At 40.0% G+C, this 17,856-nt stretch overlaps 1 protein-coding gene across 1 annotated transcript in view; it reads left to right on the top strand.

Moving 5' to 3' along the window:
• Positions 1–17,856, top strand: part of CACNA1C (calcium voltage-gated channel subunit alpha1 C) — a gene marked incomplete at both ends in the record, with an annotated part of 485,303 nt that overhangs the window by 284,429 nt on the left and 183,018 nt on the right. Inside the window, one exon of the mRNA XM_080351364.1 lies at positions 8,139–8,278. Within this exon, the coding sequence (XP_080207490.1) occupies positions 8,139–8,278 (140 nt within the window). The remainder of the gene's footprint in view (positions 1–8,138; positions 8,279–17,856) is intronic.

The following is a 17,856-nucleotide window of genomic DNA, read 5'->3' as shown; positions in this document are numbered from 1 at the left end:
CGTAATATTTTAAACTTTTTAAATACTAATTTTACTATTGTAAATCAAATTGCCACTTTGAGCTGAAACCTTTCTAATCCCCTTGTTCCTCTCTGTGTTTTTCAAGCTTGACATTTAATTTATTTGAGCAAAAGCAAAATAAAACACCTTCTGCTTTTTATACCTAAGGGTAACAGATAAGCAAGGGAGTTTAATTGTGGTTGCTGAAGGGAAGAGGTGAAGGATAAAGTATCCCTGAAGACAAAGAGAATAAGTGTTTCTTTGCCTGAGTAATTTGTCCCATCCTCCCACCACTCCATTGTTAAAGAGTTTCATCGCCCACAAAAACTTAGTCTTTTTACCTCTTTACCAAGGAAAGCATGTGTCAGCTCTTAGGGAAAATGTTAAAAGGGACACTGACATCAAAAACCCCTCCTTATTTCTACCCCAAACCAAAGTCCATCTAGTTCCTTGACTTTTTCTGTGGTGGCCCAAAAAAATTATGTCAGCAAACTGCTGTGTATTACCCAGTTCCTCCCACTTTCCATCACAGAATCATAGAATCATTTTGGTTGGAAGAGACCCTCAAGATCATCGAGTTGAACCATTAACATAACTCTGGCATTAAACTATATGCCTAAGAACCTCATCTGCACATCTTTAAAACACCTCCAGGGATGGTGACTCCACCACTTCCCTGGGCAGCCTGTTCCAATGCTTGACAACCCTTTCTGTGAATAATTTTTTCCTAATATCCAATCTGAACCTCCCCTGGCACAACTTGAGGCCATTTCTTCTTGTCCTATCACTGGCTACTTGGGAGAAGAGACCGACCCCCTCCATGCTACAACCTCCTTTCAGGTAGTTGCAGACAGCGATAGGGTCTCCCCTCAGCCTCCTTTTCTCCAGGCTAAACAGCCCCAGTTCCCTCAGCTGCTCCTCATCACACTTGTGCTCCAGACCCCTCACCAGCCTTGTTGCTCTTCTCTGAACTCTCTCCAGCACCTCAGTGTCTTTCTTGTAGTGAGGGGCCCCAAACTGAACACAGTATTTGAGGAGGGGCCTCGCTAGCACCAAGTACAATGAGATGATCACTTCTCTAGTCCTGCTGGCCACACTATGCCTGATACAAGCCCAAGATGCTGTTGGCCTTTTTGGCCACCTGGGCACACTGCTGGCTCATGTTCAGCTGGCTGTCAATCAACACCTCCACGTCCTTTTCCACCAGGCAGCTTTCCAGCCACTCTTCCCTGAGCCTGTAGCGCTGCCTGGGGTTGTTGTGACCCAAGTGCAGGACCCAGCACTTGGCCTTGTTGAACCTCATACAACTGGCCTCAATCCAATGATGCAGCCTGTCCAGATCCCTCTGTAGAGCCTTCCTGCCCTCCAGCAGATCAACACTCTCACCCAACTTGGTGTTGTTTGCAGACTTACTGAGGGTGCGCTTGATCCCCTCATCCATATCATTGATAAAGAGATTAAACAGAACTGGCCCCAATACTGAGCGGTGGGGACCGCCACTTGTGACTGGCCTCCAAATGGATCTGGCCCCATTCACCAGAACTCTTTGGGCTCAGCCATCCAGTCAGTATTTTATCTAGCAAAGGCTGGAGACATCCAGGCCATCAGCTGCCAGCTTCTCCAGCTTCTGCTGTGGGAAACAATGTTAAAGTCTTTACTGAAGTCTAAGTACATAACATCCACAGCCTGTTCCTCATCCACTAGGCAGCTCACCTTGTCATAGAAGAAGATCAGGCTGGTCAAGTAAGACCTGCCTGACAGGGTAAAGTGAGTGGAATGAGAATTCCCAGTAAGGAGAAGGGAGGATAAGCTGGAACCTCTTCTTAGTTCCAAGACCTCTCTGTCTCCATATGGGCATAATGCTTCTCCTTACAGCAGTGCCCGGTTGTCTTTCTCCTTCATTCCTACTGGCAGCCAGAGGATCCCACAGGAAATTAGTAATTGGAAAATCCCCAACCCCTCCACTGGCATTGATGCCCAATTCTGTAGCTGGTTCTGCATTTTAATGCCCTCAGCTATCTCACCTGCTTGGGAAGTGCATAAGTTGAAGAACAATTGGAGAACAAAAGTCCTATGAATATATTATAATTATTCCTTTTTCATTTTTATGAGAGAGAAACTTTTTAAAGGGAGGACACATTACCTCTTCTTCCATTGGAATATGAAAGAGTAGGGCTCCAGAAATCAGAGGGCAGCATTATGTCTAATTTAACTACAGTCCTTTTCAGTTTTCCTACTAGGACAGTTAACCAGCAAGATGGTATTCAGCCTGAAATTAATTCCCTTGCCAATGACAGAAGCTGTGGCTCTCAGCTTGTCTATCCATTCTTGCCTCCAGCAGCTCTCAGTCACTAGATGGGGAACAAAAAATGTAACTGGGGAGGGATTACACGAGTATAATAAACATGGCCAAGACCCCAAGGTCTCTGTTAAATAGTAACAATCTCAAGTGACAGATTCCACTTCAAGGCCAGATGGGTTCCTTTGATGTTTATCTGTTTAAATGCACTCTACAGTACCACAGCCTAGACTGGTGTGCTGCTTTTTCTCTCTACAACCCCTCTGCAAAATTTATATGGTGATACCATCTGTTCCTGTTCTGCCCTATCTTCTTTTCCTAGGGGCTGTCTGAAACCCCTCAATTATATTATGTTTAAATTTCAGCGGATTTGAACATTTTGTCAAGGAGGAAGTCCTGTGGAAAAGGTTTAAAATAAATTTGAGAGAGAGAGAAAGAGGAGGAAGAAAGCAAGTGCTGATAGCATTTCATTTTGGTGCCTTTTTCTATCTGTTGATGGAGCTATTGGAAAAAGCTGAGTAGTTTAGATATAGCTGTAGCACTGGCCAGAGGGATTTATTTGGTATGTGGGGCAAATTATGGCGTGGGACACATACTGGAAGCATCAAGACCACACCACCCCCCCAGAAAAAAGTAGTAATTCCCATTTGTGCTTGTTCTACCTTAGGAATTGTCTTCATTTCCAATGATGATTGTCCTTGCTACAAAAATTAGAAAGGTTAGGTAGGAAGTACTTCTTCAAGTAATGTTAAAAGTTAAAGGAGAAAAAAAAAATAGTGGTTTAGATAATTTGTTTATCTCTAAATCCACGTAGCATATCATGCTTGCCACTTATATCTTGAAGAGATAATACAGCACAGCTGTCTTCCTTTGTGTTAAAACATACAGGTCAATGGAGTAAGAGGAAAATGGACATGTGTAGGACCAAGCATAAATTCTAGATGGAAGTCTCAGTTTTTATAAAAATTCATATAACTGTGTGACTCTGTATTTTCCCGTGCCTTCTGAAGGTAGATGCCCTGGTATCCAGAGGGATTTTACAGTCAGTGGTTCTAATAAGGCCACAGGAATACACAGCAACAGAGGGGAGCACTGAACACAACTGCTATGGTTTCTGGAGAAGGGATGCACTTTACACCTGTAGGCATTTAACAGCTTATCGTTCCTGCAGTGTGGGAGATCTGCTTATTCATCAGCTAAGTCTTTTAAAGCTTGACTCTAGCTTATCTTTAAATAGCCTATGACCCTGCTATAGCAGCACCATTAAATGCTGCTTTGAAGAAAAATGTGTGTGGGGGGGGGTATCAATCAGAGGCTCTGTGGATAAGAACATTATTAGTTAAGAGTAGCGATCTCACCCCTAAGCTGCCTAATGAGGCACAACCCACAAACACTAATGGGTAGTCAAATTGTTTTCTGCTTCCTTCAGTTTTACTGTTCTTCTTTCAGAAAACATTTAAACTTTCAGATATAACAGTGATGTCCTTTAATATTAGGCTGTTAGAGGAAATCTCTCTTGAGAGACGACCAACTTGAAAATGTTGTGCTAGAAGAATATCTGTCTTTCCTGGCAGTGCCGTGGTTTGTCTGCCAAGCACAGTCATTCTCCAAGGACCCACAGCTTCTGCCAGGAAAAAAGAAAAAAAAATTAATTTGAAAGGCAGTCTTACTTGGGAAGGTAAGCGGTGAAGGTATTTGGAAAGGATCTGAAATTCAGAGCAGACTGGAAAATGCAGTCACAGTACATGTCTTTCTCAAGACTTGTGGGGAGTTTCTAAAGGGCAGACACAAACACTTTCACAATCACAAATCACAGGTGAACTGTAAAACACTGTGAAAAAAAAAAATTGTATTTTACTGTGTATACCTATGAGGATTCTTTCAGCCATGTTTTCTGCTGATTTTTGACCTTAGAAATACCAAGCCCTCTGCTTTTTTCTTTATATTCTGGAGGCCCTTGACAAGTTCTTTTTTTAATGCTATAAAAAAATCAGTGTGTCCTCTCCACAGAGGAAGAAATTGAGAGCTGTAGAACAGGTTACAGCCTTATCATGCTGCTGTTGGGGTCATCTAGCAAAGCAAAAACCTTTTGGATATTTCAGACGTCAAAAGGGAAACAGAAATATATAAAAAAGAAAAACAGTGAAGCTGCTTCATACTTCACAAATAAATGTACAAAAAAATTAGAAAGAGGAGTGTGTCCATACATGCGTGAGCATGATACACGTTTTCTGCTTTATAGTCCATGTCTGTCAGGTGATTTTAGTTTAGGTGTAGTCATGTCATAAGTGAAACTCAGAAATCAAGATGCTGTTAATTGTGCTTCATCAGTGGAAAACACTATATGCAAATGAAAATGGAGCATGAATTTAGGCTGGCAGAGGTAGTTAGCTAGAAGAAAATAAGATCGATTTCTGTATTAGTTTTCTGAAAAAATGTGAGATTTTCAGCAGCCACAGGAGATTATCCCTCTTGCATTTTCATACTATCCATACTTCGATTTCTCTGTCAGTGTAATATTCTCTCACACAATGCTTGGTGCATGCATTTCAGCTAACTCACCTGTTGAGAAGAGAAGGAAAGAACTACACCTCTCTCCACCATACCTTCTGTAAACCAGAGGTTTAAATCAAAGAGCAGATTTTCCCTTGTAAATATAGAGTAGAAGGACTCTGCCTTCATGTTTTATGTCAGTATCTTAACTTCTATAGTCTATAGAGCTTATAAAAACTACAAACTGTATATGGGTTGTGGGTTTTTTCCTAATGGAGAGTAATGAAATGAGCTCTCAGAAGTCTTACCTTTCTTTTGCCTCTTATCGTTGGTGCTCTTTCTGAACAGAACACTTTTTCACCCTCTCCTCTGGGACATAAGAATTTACAGGCAGTTGTAGCCTCCAAGTCATAGATGTCTGCCAATGCGGTAACTCAGGAGGTGATAGGGACAAGGAAGTAGGGTTGGCATGATGTACTGTCAGATTGAATAGTGGAGGAGAGATTCAGTAGGCCAGATTTGGCACAGTCCCCAATAGAAAAGGAGAAAGAGAGTGAAATAAATGAGAGAAATAAAAAGTTGTATTGCATTAGTAAAACGAGGATTAGTACAGGGTAGATATTAAGCACAGAGTAAATTTGTTAAAGCAGGACTAGCAGGAGTAATGCAATTAAAGTTTAAATGTAGGTTTTTAAATTGGGAGCAGTAGGAATTACTGCAAATTGCTCCTGAAATACAGAACGCTGATGGCTCTGGGTACCTCAAGACAGCACGTTTAGCACATCAATGCTGGAGCACACCAACGTGGTCAACTGGCCTGCAGTGGAGTTGCATTAGTCTGAGGAGGGAGGATCTTGCTCCAGTGGAGTGAGCTGTCCTACTGGTAGAGTTTTTGCTCATCTTGAATTAATTTAGGGCAGGTATAGCTTTTTCCAGGATGGAGAATTCTAGAGGGGCCCGTGGTTTGCTCATTGTATGAGTGGCAGGAGAAATGCCCTTGGTGCCAGCTGCCAAGAGATGCTGCTTGGTAAAACATGAGATCAGTGAAAATGGGGACCAGCAGAATGGACCCACAGTTTTGGATGGTTTCTAACTCAGAATTCCTTGAGTTTCTTGTCTTCAACATGGCAAGAGAACTGAAAAACAGCATAAGAAACCTTTTGCAGTGAATTATTTTTCCTCCAGAAGATCCCAGGAGGTTGGGACTGTTGTATAGGTATGTCAGTCGTCATCTAGTATGGGAATTCTGTTGACTAGGAAGATAGAAATGTTTGAATAAGAAATAGGGCATGTTTCTAGAGCTTAATCACTAGCTTACTGAAAATACATTAGCCCAAATTTGACCTACAGCGTTTCTATTGTGAAGACCAGCAGAAAATTGCAACTGTATAATTTGTGTACACAGCTCAAGAAATACATACATTCCAATAATTCAGTTTCTTTACATCAGCCCTTGTTTATCTCTCTCTGTGATATCTGCAGTCAGTGCTGTACATCTCATAGGCTCTGGTTTTGTCTTCTCTGCATCCTGCTTCTCAGTCTGCAACACCTACAAGCTCAGCATCCAGCCTCCCCACACACAGTTTTTCCCACGCTTGTTACCTAGTTGTTAAATCTTTCTGCAGTGCTTGAAGTTGAGGCTTTGAATACATCCAGTTAGGAGTTCCTCAGTCACAGCTGACAGGTTTTGTAAGACTCTTCATATGAAATTTTTTAAAAGTTGCTTCAGAAGCTAATTTTGCGTTTGCACTCCCCTAATCCATATTTTTGTGTGGATTTGGTGCTGGGGAAATGTGTTGGCTTAGATACTTCAGTAAATGAATCCTTCTTTTTGTATCCAGGGCAGGCTCCCTATGTTTGTGACCCTATCAGTAGGTTTTAACTGCAGACTGCAGGCATTGGAGCCCCTGGTAAAGAGATCAGGCAGCTCACTTTCTGCTTGATAGGCAGTTTGGGAGTTCTCTGTGGAATACATCAGAACAGACAGATGAGATCCCAACAGAAGCCCTGCAGACTGCAAAATCTGAGAGAGAAATCAGTCAGTACTGAATCTAGGCTGCTCCAACTAGGCTGTTTCTGATATCCCAGGTGGCTACTTTAAAGTTATCTCTGGCACCTTCATGGCATGCTATGGGCCATGGGTCTCTGCCAGTCACAGGCAAGCTTTTTCTACAGACCACCGAACATCCACTTACACCGGAACAGCTTTTAACCTGTACTGAATTTGGCTTGCTTCAAGCTGACGACTTCAAGGCTGAGAGCAATGTAATTAGTAAATTCATGAGGAATCTGTCTTCCCCCAAAGGTACTAATGTTTTACCAGAAAAATGGAAGCTGCTTCCTGAAAGCTAATTTATTAAATCAAGTTCTTATTAACACATAGTGTGAGCCTTCAGCTCTTTCACAGAAGAACATTGTCTTTTCTGCCTTGCTCTGCCTTTTCAAATATGTTCTGAGTGAGACATCTTCTCCTTAAAGTAGTTACTCCTACTAGGCAAGATAAAACATTAAGATTAGTATAATAAAACATTCTAATAATAAGACTCCTACAGTTTTGCACTTCCCCTAGCCAATGTATCAGGAGATTTACAAATGGGTACACCAGCCCATTATCTGAGCATACACCATTATCGAAAAATTTGCACCTTGAAGGATCCCTGAGTTTTGTACCTGCAGTGACCTTGGTGGATCTTAACTTCTTGTAAAATAGATGACAGACAATTAATGACTGGATTATTTATGGATGGTGGGTTTTTTCTGCCTGCAAGTTGAATTGTTGGTTAATAAAGATGGCAAAATATTGGCAGCAGAAAGGGCAAAACATAAAATTTATGCTTTCTAGCCTTTCCACTCAACTCCCGCTGGGTATGTCCAGACCATCTGGTAAGCACAGCCTGGGGGCTGCCTTTGAAATCTCACCCAGTTGCTCTGCTGTTGATGACCCATTAAAATGGGCACAAGACATTGCTAAAGTGGCCCTTTTGAGGCACCTGTCGTGCCCCAGCACACGGGGCAGGGAACACACCTCCACGTGCCATCAGGCAGGCTGCTCGCAGTGGGTAGCCTATAGCTGCTGCAAGGAGCCATTGGGCTGAAGGCGGAGCACATCATGTTTATGTCTGCTCCAGAAACAAGTGTTTTGCAAATGGTATAGACATCACCATTAAGCTGTTGCATATGGGAAGAGTCTGCCTCTCCTCCAGCATATGTCAATGTCGACCAAGATGTGTGACACCCTTTGCAGGTTTGTGAGATAGTTTGGGTGATATGATGACGATGATCTCTGTTCCTGTTTAGCCCAAGCCTGGCTGTCTGCCTACAGATTGTTTCCTCTTTCTTTTTGCAGGCTTTTTAGTGCAATTTTAGAACAAGCAACCAAAGCAGATGGGGGGAATTCAATAGGAGGAAAAGGTGCCGGATTCGATGTTAAAGCACTGCGGGCTTTCCGAGTATTACGTCCATTACGGCTGGTGTCTGGAGTTCCTAGTAAGTAACATGATTGTTTTTATTTTATGTATGTCTGCTGTGTGGCATGGAGCAGAAGTGATTTGTGTAACAATTTTGAAGATGGAGAGTGATGCAGATTATTTTTTGTGTGTGTGGGAGACTTTTTTTTAAATTAATGTGTATTCATTATAAACATGATATTAATCAAAGGATGATCAAACCAGAGCTAAAGGGGAGCGGAACTTTCACGGTATGTCTATCTGATTGTGCAACCTTTGTAAACAAAGAAAGTGGGAGATCCAAGATTTTCATTATTTCAAGCAAAAGATCCTTTAAATATTTGTGAAGTCACAGTGCATTGTTGATATTAAAAACACTTGACCTTGAGAGAAATGCTGTATGGTCATTTATGTCGATTTCAGAAGGAGAGGAGCTTTTTCATTAAAATTGAATTTTCTTCTTTGCACGTGATGTTCTGATCAAGAGCACTGGGAACAATTTAGAACCAACAGGACATAGGGCAATGACACAGTCGTGTTCTGTGTTAGTCTTATTTACTTAAATTATTTGTAATGCCTCTGAGAAAGTCCTCAAGCAGCTTTTGATAGTCTAACATCCATTTTCTTGTTTAAAAGGAAGGTATGAGTAACTGCAAGTCTGGTAATTCTATTGTGCAGGTGGAATATGGACATCACAGTATGGGAACATTATATCATTTGGCTTGAGAGTTTGTCACAGCTGGGACCCACTGGCCTTTTCGAAAAGGGGTCAGCTGAAAGTTGTCATTACTTTCCATGCTTATAGCAATGAGAGATGTAGTCAGCCAGAAAGGAGTTAAACTTCTCCAGAATAGATGTGGAGAGAGCTTTACTTATTTTTACTTGGGGAGCTTGCTAGTTTGATACCTAAAAGTACTTCTAACCTTAGTCATTCAAAAACCTTGAGCCAAGTTACCATAAACTTTGTGAGATCAGCTTCAAAATTATTACTTATTTATTTGGAGAGGGAGGAGGGAAGTGGGGTTCTTTATTTTTTGGCTTGTTTTCTGACCCACTGGGTTATATTAGAGCCATGTTTGCAGGCTTTTCTTTCATAAAGGAGCAGAAACTTTTTAAATGGAAGATAAGAATGTCTGTTGGAGGAGCTAAAACACTGATGAAAGCAAGAAATATTAGGCAACTGACAACACTATTATTTGGGTTCACAAAAAGCCATGCTTAATAACCTGTCTGCTAGGCTTCAGCTTGTGCCTGACTTGGGGTTACTTTGGGCATCAGTGGGTGAGTAGAAAATATAGAAAAGTAAATGCTGTCTATTAGGCAAGTATGGATCTTCCCCTCTGATACAAAACTAGCATCCACTATTCTTGCCACCTTTGTTAGGTATTACTGCAGGGGATGGTTTCATACAGACATGTATACCATGCAGTACCTTCAGTCTACGCAGAACACAGTGGCCACATTTGTCTCACAAAGTCTTCGGTCTGCACTGGCACTCATTTAATTACTGGCTGTAAATTAAAGTTTTGTTGTTTTTCCCTAGTCCTTCTCTGATCCACAACTTCTTCTGGCACTTTCTAGTTGTGTGCCCAATGTATGGCAAGGGGAAGGTACTTGAATTTAAACATTTATGAACTGGAGCCTTCTTGGTGAGATACAACTTAAGCTGGGACGTGTCCCAAGAGTTGTTCTGGCATAAGCTGAGCTTAACTGTGCTTATAGTTCTCACTGTTCTGGAGAACAACGTGTGTTTCCCAAGGCAAAATATTTGTTACTACTGTTCAAGTCTCTTGACTAGTGCTCTTAGAGAACTAGAGGAAGCTGTGGGAACAAAATCTGACACAGTTCATATCCCTATGCATTTCTGATCCCAGCGTAGACTATCTAATAGCACTTGTGTGGGTTTTCTCATGAATAAAAGTAGTTAATTTGCACCAGAACAGAGCCAGGGATCCTGGTGCATACTAGCAAATATTTGGTCTAGACAATGAAATGCCCATCCACTGTGAAGCAGGCAAACCATCAACTTGACCTGACAGACATCCTCCATTAGTCTTTATGGTTCTAAGGACATATTTATTGAACCAGGCGTCTTTGGGGCTGATGTGGCTTTTAGAAGGCCTACCGAGATCTGCAGCTAATACAACCTCAGTCTTCACTGTGCATTTTTGTGTTGTACAAATGCCTGTTGATTGGCCTAGATAGATACTATTACATCCATATGTATTAGAGCGTAACTTTTCTCATGAGGCCCTTTAGATAAGATTGCCTAAGCCAACCATAAATAGTACATTACAGGATTACATTATTACATAATAAGTTAGTGCAGAGATTTAGAAGTCAAATCTCTGGGTCTTGTTCAAGTTCTGTCCCTGGGACATTATAAACAGTGTGTGAGTTACCAACATTGTACTTGCCGTGTTTTGCCATGCATAAAAAAATGCCTTTTGCTTCCTTCCCCTTCCAAAATGTAGTAGACTTTTCCACTGTGAGGAGATGACCCACACAGATTTGTCCCAAAATTACATGTATGTAATATTCACTGCAATTTCTTCTCAACAGACTCTGTAAGTGTATGGAAGCAGCATCTCATTATTAAGAGGGGATCCTCCAGGTTATTGGCAGCTGCCTTCTGCTTGGGAGGCTCAACATCTGCTGCTTGGCTTGAGGTCCAGATCTAACAACCACTATTTGGAAAAACAAACACCAACAAAAAAACAACCCAACAACAACAAAACAAAACAAAAAAACCAAAACAGTATAAAGTGCAATGATTCCTATAAACTAAATTTTTGAAGCATGTGGTGAATTTTTGCATGCAAATCTTAAACTAACCAGGACTAGGGTTGGGAAATAGGTTGTCTGAGGTGGAGAGTTTGGCTTGCAGCATGGAATATTTTTTTTCTGAGTCAAAAGGAGTTTGTGTGGATTTCTTTAACTCTGGCTCAATCTACAGAAAATAATCCAATTTAAGAGGCACATATTTTGTATTCAGTTTTGAGCATTTAAAGGCCTGTTTCAGAATATAGAGAGTTTCCATATAAGTATGATTAGAAGTAGGGGAAAAACATATGAATTGCCCTCTAAAATAAATTACTAGTGTCTGCATTTTGCAGATGGAGAGACTAAAGCAAAAGTTCAAGGTTTAACACTTTCAGAATTCTAATTGGCTAATAGTGGCTGCCAGTGCTAGACACCTGGGTCAATATGACTATCTGAAAGCTTCAGATAGACAGAGGGCATTGGCCTCAGAGCTGAGAATACCTTTCCTCTTAGTCCCTTTGTGGGAGACTACAGTGGGTCCGTGGATTCCCTGACGGAGGGCATGGGAACAGAAATGAGCCTTGAAGACATGAAGGCCTACCCATGAGAAAGATGGGAGTAAAGGAGTATCCGGAGATGTTAAGGATGTACCCGTGAGAGAGAAGGGAGTAGAAGAGTAACATAGATGATAGCAAAATTAGCCAATGAGATGTTACTGCTGTAGCTTGTAACCAATAGTGAAGAGACACATGAATTGGTAAAACTGTATAAAAATGCACTTGTGGCAATAAATGGCATCTACTACTTTAATCCTAGAAGAACTTGGTCTGTGTCATTTGTCTGTCTCAACCACGACATCCCATCCATGCTTAGTTCCTGGGATTTGTCTGTCCCTTGCTAGAAAACATCTCGTCTGTCTAGTGAAGAACTCAAGGACCGTTCAGCGCAGGAAGTGGTTCATCTGCAAGTAAAGTTGGTGCACCCATAGGCAGACAAGCAAAGGTACCTTTGACAATCTTTGTTAGGACTGAAATGTCCCAGGCCCAAAATTACTTTATTGCCTCCTGAAGTCAAAAGGGTTTGAGGTCATGAAACCAACAAATCCTGAAAATTATATCTGGGTGACTGTCATGGGCAGATAAATATTTCATATTATTTAAGAGAACAGATTCTTTGTGGTTATATGGACATTCACAAGACCACTTGTCATAAGGAAGGAGATAGAAATTTTGTTTAAATGGTGAGACAGATATTTTTTACCCATGTCACAAAACAATTGTAGCATCATGGAAGCAACCTTCAAAGGTACTTAATTTAATGTATTTGGGTTGCAATTAAACCTTAAAAAATTGGTGCTATGTATTTATACATTTCCAAGCAGTGCAATAGGGATTGATTGGTGGGTTTTGTTGTTTTGGTTGGGTGTCTGGTTTTTTTGTTTGTTTGGGATTTTTTTGGGGGGGAGGGAAGGATGGTTGTTGTGTGGGTTTGGTTGTGGGTTTTTTTGTTGGGTTTGTTTTTGTGTGTATGTGTTTGTGATTTGTTTGGTTGGTGTTTTTAGAGGGGGTTAAAAAAAAAAGTAGTTTGAGTTTCTTTCTTGAAGACTTTTTTGGAGCACTTGCTTTGTGAACAAAGTAAAATTTAAAAGGGATAATTAAGCAAACCATTTTTATTGTTGTTATTATTACTATTATTTCTAACTCTTTTTGAAGTCATACTGCTTCTGGAAAAATGAGCCACTCCCAGTCTGTTTAGCCTGGTATTAATTTGTAAATTAATATTGAATATTTTCAAATGCACACAGACTACTTAGGTCACAGTGATAAGTCACTTTTGCAAATTAAACATAAGCACTGTATGTCATTGATACATGGGCCAGACTTCAGTGTTCAGCTATTCTGTTACTAGCATACTAACCTATTTCTTGTAGTACATACTTTATTTCAGTTTCTGAAATAACTTGACTGCTGGTGTTTCAAAGCATTCTCCTTGTAAAAAAAACAAAAACAAACCCCCAAAACTTCACATGTGCATTAAAACACCCATCTTAATGTAGCATTAAGATCAGTATATTTGTTTCAGAAGTGAGAAAGCAGAAAATGATTCCCTTGACAGACATAAGTAGACAAGTGCAAAATCAGCATGTATACCAAAACCTAATCACTTTAGTGTCTTGGAAACTGTCACCTAGTATCTTGTTTGACAGGAGTAAAGCATTGCAAAGCTTCCTAGGGATAGAATCAAGTCAGACCTTTTGTGTTAAGAGCTTTCTGTTGATTAGTCTTCTATCTCCATTTTACATTATTAAACATTTTAAAACTTGTTTTCAACATTTGGTGCTTAAGGAGGGCAAAAATAAACATCCAATTCAGTACCAAAGAAGCATAATCCAATTAAAACAGAAAATCACCCCTGAATATTGGAAAAGGCAACCAGTTACTCCTATGCATGCAAGTTCATGCACATTTAGCTTATTAAATTTCATTTCTATCACCTTTATTCATGCTGCTCATACCACTTCATATATTCTGTTCATCCTTTTAATGTTGTACTTCATCTTCATGTGGCCACTAGTTATTGCCTATCTGATATTTGCCAAACTTAATTTATAAGCTTTTCTAATTAACTTGAAATCCATATAATTTGCATAGATGTCATGCCCCATACTTGTATTTTCAATGAGATCCTCTGCTGACCACCCAGGTTTCTGTGGGCAAAAGACTGTGATATCATTGCCTAAGCTAAACTTGTTTGTTTGGGTTTTTTGTTTGGTTTTTGTTTGTTTGTTTGTTTTGTTTTGTTTTAAAGAACCACAAAAAGCTAAGCCTTTGGTATATTCAAGCTTCACTAGAGTCTCCTAGCAGAAGAGTTACTCAGTATAGGTAGGTCTCTAGCACAAGTACTTACATGGTCTACTGAAAATGCAACAATCACATAACTGGGAAACACAGGGTATGAGCAAAGAACCAAAGTCAGAGCCTCCTCATGACAGTGCAGTGTCTTTCTGTCAGGGAAACAACAGTGTGTAAATGGCTGAGTATATTTTTTTAGTTAAAATAAAATAAGACCACAATTTTCATGCATGAATGCCTAGAGATGACTATCTTTACATGTATTTAAATAACTAACTAGAGCAACAAATTTTTTTGAATGATGTTACTGCAGAAGTCCATGATTGCTCTGAGTTAATATGAAAATCTGGTACCTTTGGACAAAGTGAATGAAAAATATAAACATTTTTAGGTTTTGGTCTGTTTCATTACTAGTCCTCATTTAGCCTGAAATACTCTTCTCTATTAAAACTTACAATGCTTTCTCAGTCCCAGCAGTGTTCTCTACCCTATATTCAGTGCAGTGTTTTCTCATTACCACAATCTTCTTCCTTCTTTATCCCAAACTCTTTGGCATTAATTAGATTTTTCTTTGAACTTTGAAGTATGCAGGAAAGCATCCTATCTTTACTTGTAATGTCCTGATAAATCTGAGCCATTCAGGTGTGTATATACGATGCCATATTTACCACATACAACAATGAAGATGAGAAGTAAAAAAGTCCCTGAGGGCTCTATGAGAAGAGTGTAGTGCATGAGGAAAGTTTTGCCCAATTGAGAGATGCTGAATTGGCAAAGTCATCCAGCCATGTGTGGTGTTAACTTGCCATGCTGTTGCAGGTGAGTGAAGCAAGGAAATCCCAAGGCTGATAGTACTGGATTTTTTTCTGTCTAGGTTTAGTCTGTGTTGTACACTGCCTAAGTACTTGTGAGTACCAAATTATGGTCAGTTTTTTTGAGAAGTAAGAGAAAAAGGCTTTCAAATGCTTACAGTATGTTTAGGCTATAGGCTACATTTTCCAATGGAGATTGTTCCTAACTCTAAGATTGGCAGTATTACTTTTTGTCCTCCCCTTTTTAAAGGTATATGATCTAATCTAATTTCAAATCATAGGAGAATTCTGTCTTTATGATCTCATAATTCAGAGATATCTCCCACTGAAATAGAAGTATAAGGGGACTTGTATAGAAAAATATAGTTACTTACAGAGCTTATGACAGTAGGGACATGTCAGACCCTCCATGGTAATCCTCCTAATGTTAGACTAAGCCAATCCTCTATCTCATGTTTGATTCCAGGACACTGAATTTGCTTTTGAGTGATTTGTAAAAAATGGGGGTTTGATTCCTGTTGGCTATCAGAAGGCCTCTTAGTGCTGTGAACTAGAAACTGGTACTATGCTGCAGGCTTAGTCCTGAGCTACACCTGACATGGAGGTATTGTACCTAACCAAGGGAGAATAGACATAATATTTTCTCTCTTGTGTAATCCTTGTAAGCTGAGTTTTTCTAGAGGCCAAACTGAACTTAGGTGTAATTGAAGCATCCTCATAGCCACTGTCTACCCAGTGTGTGGAGAAGGCTAGGCCAGTAAATAAGTATCAAGCACCATGCAGAGAGCCCAGTTCCTTCTGCAGGCAGCACACTGCTTCTGAAATCTTACATTCTGCCTGTACTGTATAAAGGAAGGAGAATGAAATTGTGATTTTAAACTACCCTCAAATGCTCTCTCCCAGGGGAGATTCACTGTTCTCATTTGCAGCACCATGTCAATTTGGATGTGCTAAACCACTTTACTGGAGGGTGAGAGTGAGACCTAGAGCAACTCTACATGTTGTCAGTGCTTTCTGTATTTCAGTGTGCAGTGGTGACATTCACCTTATTCCATCCTCAGCACCTGGCTCTCTGGCCTGTTACTGCCATTCTGCTTGGGCTTGTGATGCCCTTCCCAGCCACTGAGACAATACAGCTCAATCTACTGCAATTATTCCATTTCTCAGCTGTCGAAATAAACACACCAAATGCCATTATTTGGCTTGCATTTGAGATTTATATGGGGTGGGGTTTTTAGTGCACATTCAAATTTTTCAACTATATTTTCTCATTGTTTTCTGCACAGCCCAGGAAAATTAACACCACTTTATATAGCTAAAGAAATAATGTGATTGAGAATTCAAGAAATCCAAAATTACATCTCTTTTGATAACCATACATTTTTGGAATATGACAAAGAAATGTGAGCCATTGCCTCTTTCTGTATGTTGAATAGCACAGATTAAGTCTTAAGTTTTAAACAAATAGTATCTGGCAGTCAGGAATACTTTTTTTTTTTTTTTTTTCAAAATGTGTGTGTTTCTGGCAAAGTATAGTTGACAGTCATCTGTTTTGTACTTGGTTCATGTTTATACACTGTCACTAGTGGAGCTGAGGGCTCAAATTTACCCTCCTGATGTATGTGAAGTTATGGTATAAACAGCACACCAGTGGAGAATTCTATCTTACCTTCAATGGGAGGAGGTATGAGAAGTGACCTGATCAAAGCTTACGAAGTGTAAAAGGTTTGTGTGTAGGTATAAAAGAGTAGAGTAAGCTGGAGGAGACAATATACTTGGCAATTTGCTGTCACCAAACCTATGTGATGAAGGTCATTGACAACAGTGGGAATTGCTGCAAATAGATTTGGGCAAAATTTGGCTTCCAAATCTTAACTCTGCATTAAACTTTGCTGGTTTTGCATTTAATATTGTCAGCTTCTGTCAAGTCCAGTTTTCCTTTTCCTTTTCTTGGGCTCTAAAAGCTGCAGAAAACATGCTTTCAAACAGATTTCTTGCGTTTTCCTTCATTCTCGAACAAGACTTCTCAGGCATTTGTGCCATCTCTCCAGCACATACAGCACCAGGCAAGGACAAGTTGCATCACCTTTCCCTTGTCATTGCCTGGCTGTTTTTAATCTCAGCTGGCCAATTTATTTTGTTTTCATTACAAATGGGAAGGGAGTGAAGAAAAAAGGGGAGAACAGTCTGAACCAAATGTCCTCATTAAGCTTATTTCTTCATAGTTAGCTTAAAACGCTACACATGCTTGCAAGTCCTTTATTTACTTAGGTCATTGTCACTAATGGAAATAATTTGACTCCAGCATAACATCTCCCATAGGTAAAGATCATTCCTATGACTTAGACAATCCGGATCTAAAGCATGTTTCTTCGAGTGGTACAACCTGCGGAATGATGAAATTTATTGCAGAAAAGGCTAACTTGGTATAGCAAAAAGGGGTTTGCCGTAGTAAAAAAAGATTACTCACAGAAGCATGGATTTCTTGTTATAATAAAGATTTCTCTCATATTTAAGGAATGCCAATGAAAACACAGAAATATTTATTACTTGAACTTGGCCATGTAGCTCTTTTAAAAATAGCACTAACTACAAATGTACTCAGTAACTGTGTCAGCCTTTATCCTACCAGTTACTGTGCATGCTGGCATGATTATTCAACATGTCTTCACGATAGAACAAAACAAAAAAAATCCCAATACCATAATGTGGGACCACATTAGGGTGTAGGCATTCCCTTCCAAATGAAGAAAATAAAGCCCACACTGACATAAAAGTGCAGATGTGGGGACATTAAAACAATCCTAACTTGGCTTACTAAAAGGATGTTCAGAAGTGCTCTGGATGGATCAGACTTTATTTCTAGCACTTTTTTTTCATTCTTCAAGTAATGCTCAGAGCTTTCATTCAGAATGTTGTAGGGCATGGCTCTGAGAGAGCGAGAGACCCTGCTGTCAAGATGTTTGTCCTAAAGCATCTGAAAATCTAAGAATGCCATCTGTACTCTCCTGTGAACAGTGTACATTGTTGTTTAGATATGCTTTTGTCTGGACCATAAAGGAACAGAGGCATATACACAGATTGTCACTAACTGGTATCAGCAGGAGTGTGTTGGGTTCCTGGTTGCTCACTTGTAGTTGTTGCTTGTTGCTGTCTCTGTGACGAGCAAGGGAAGATACTGCTGTTCCAGA

This window comes from Nesoenas mayeri (assembly GCF_963082525.1).
Source record: "Nesoenas mayeri genome assembly, chromosome: 1".
Taxonomy (NCBI): domain Eukaryota; kingdom Metazoa; phylum Chordata; class Aves; order Columbiformes; family Columbidae; genus Nesoenas; species Nesoenas mayeri.
The sequence above is the reverse complement of the archived record's forward strand: the minus strand, read 5'-3'. Positions and strand labels throughout refer to the sequence as shown.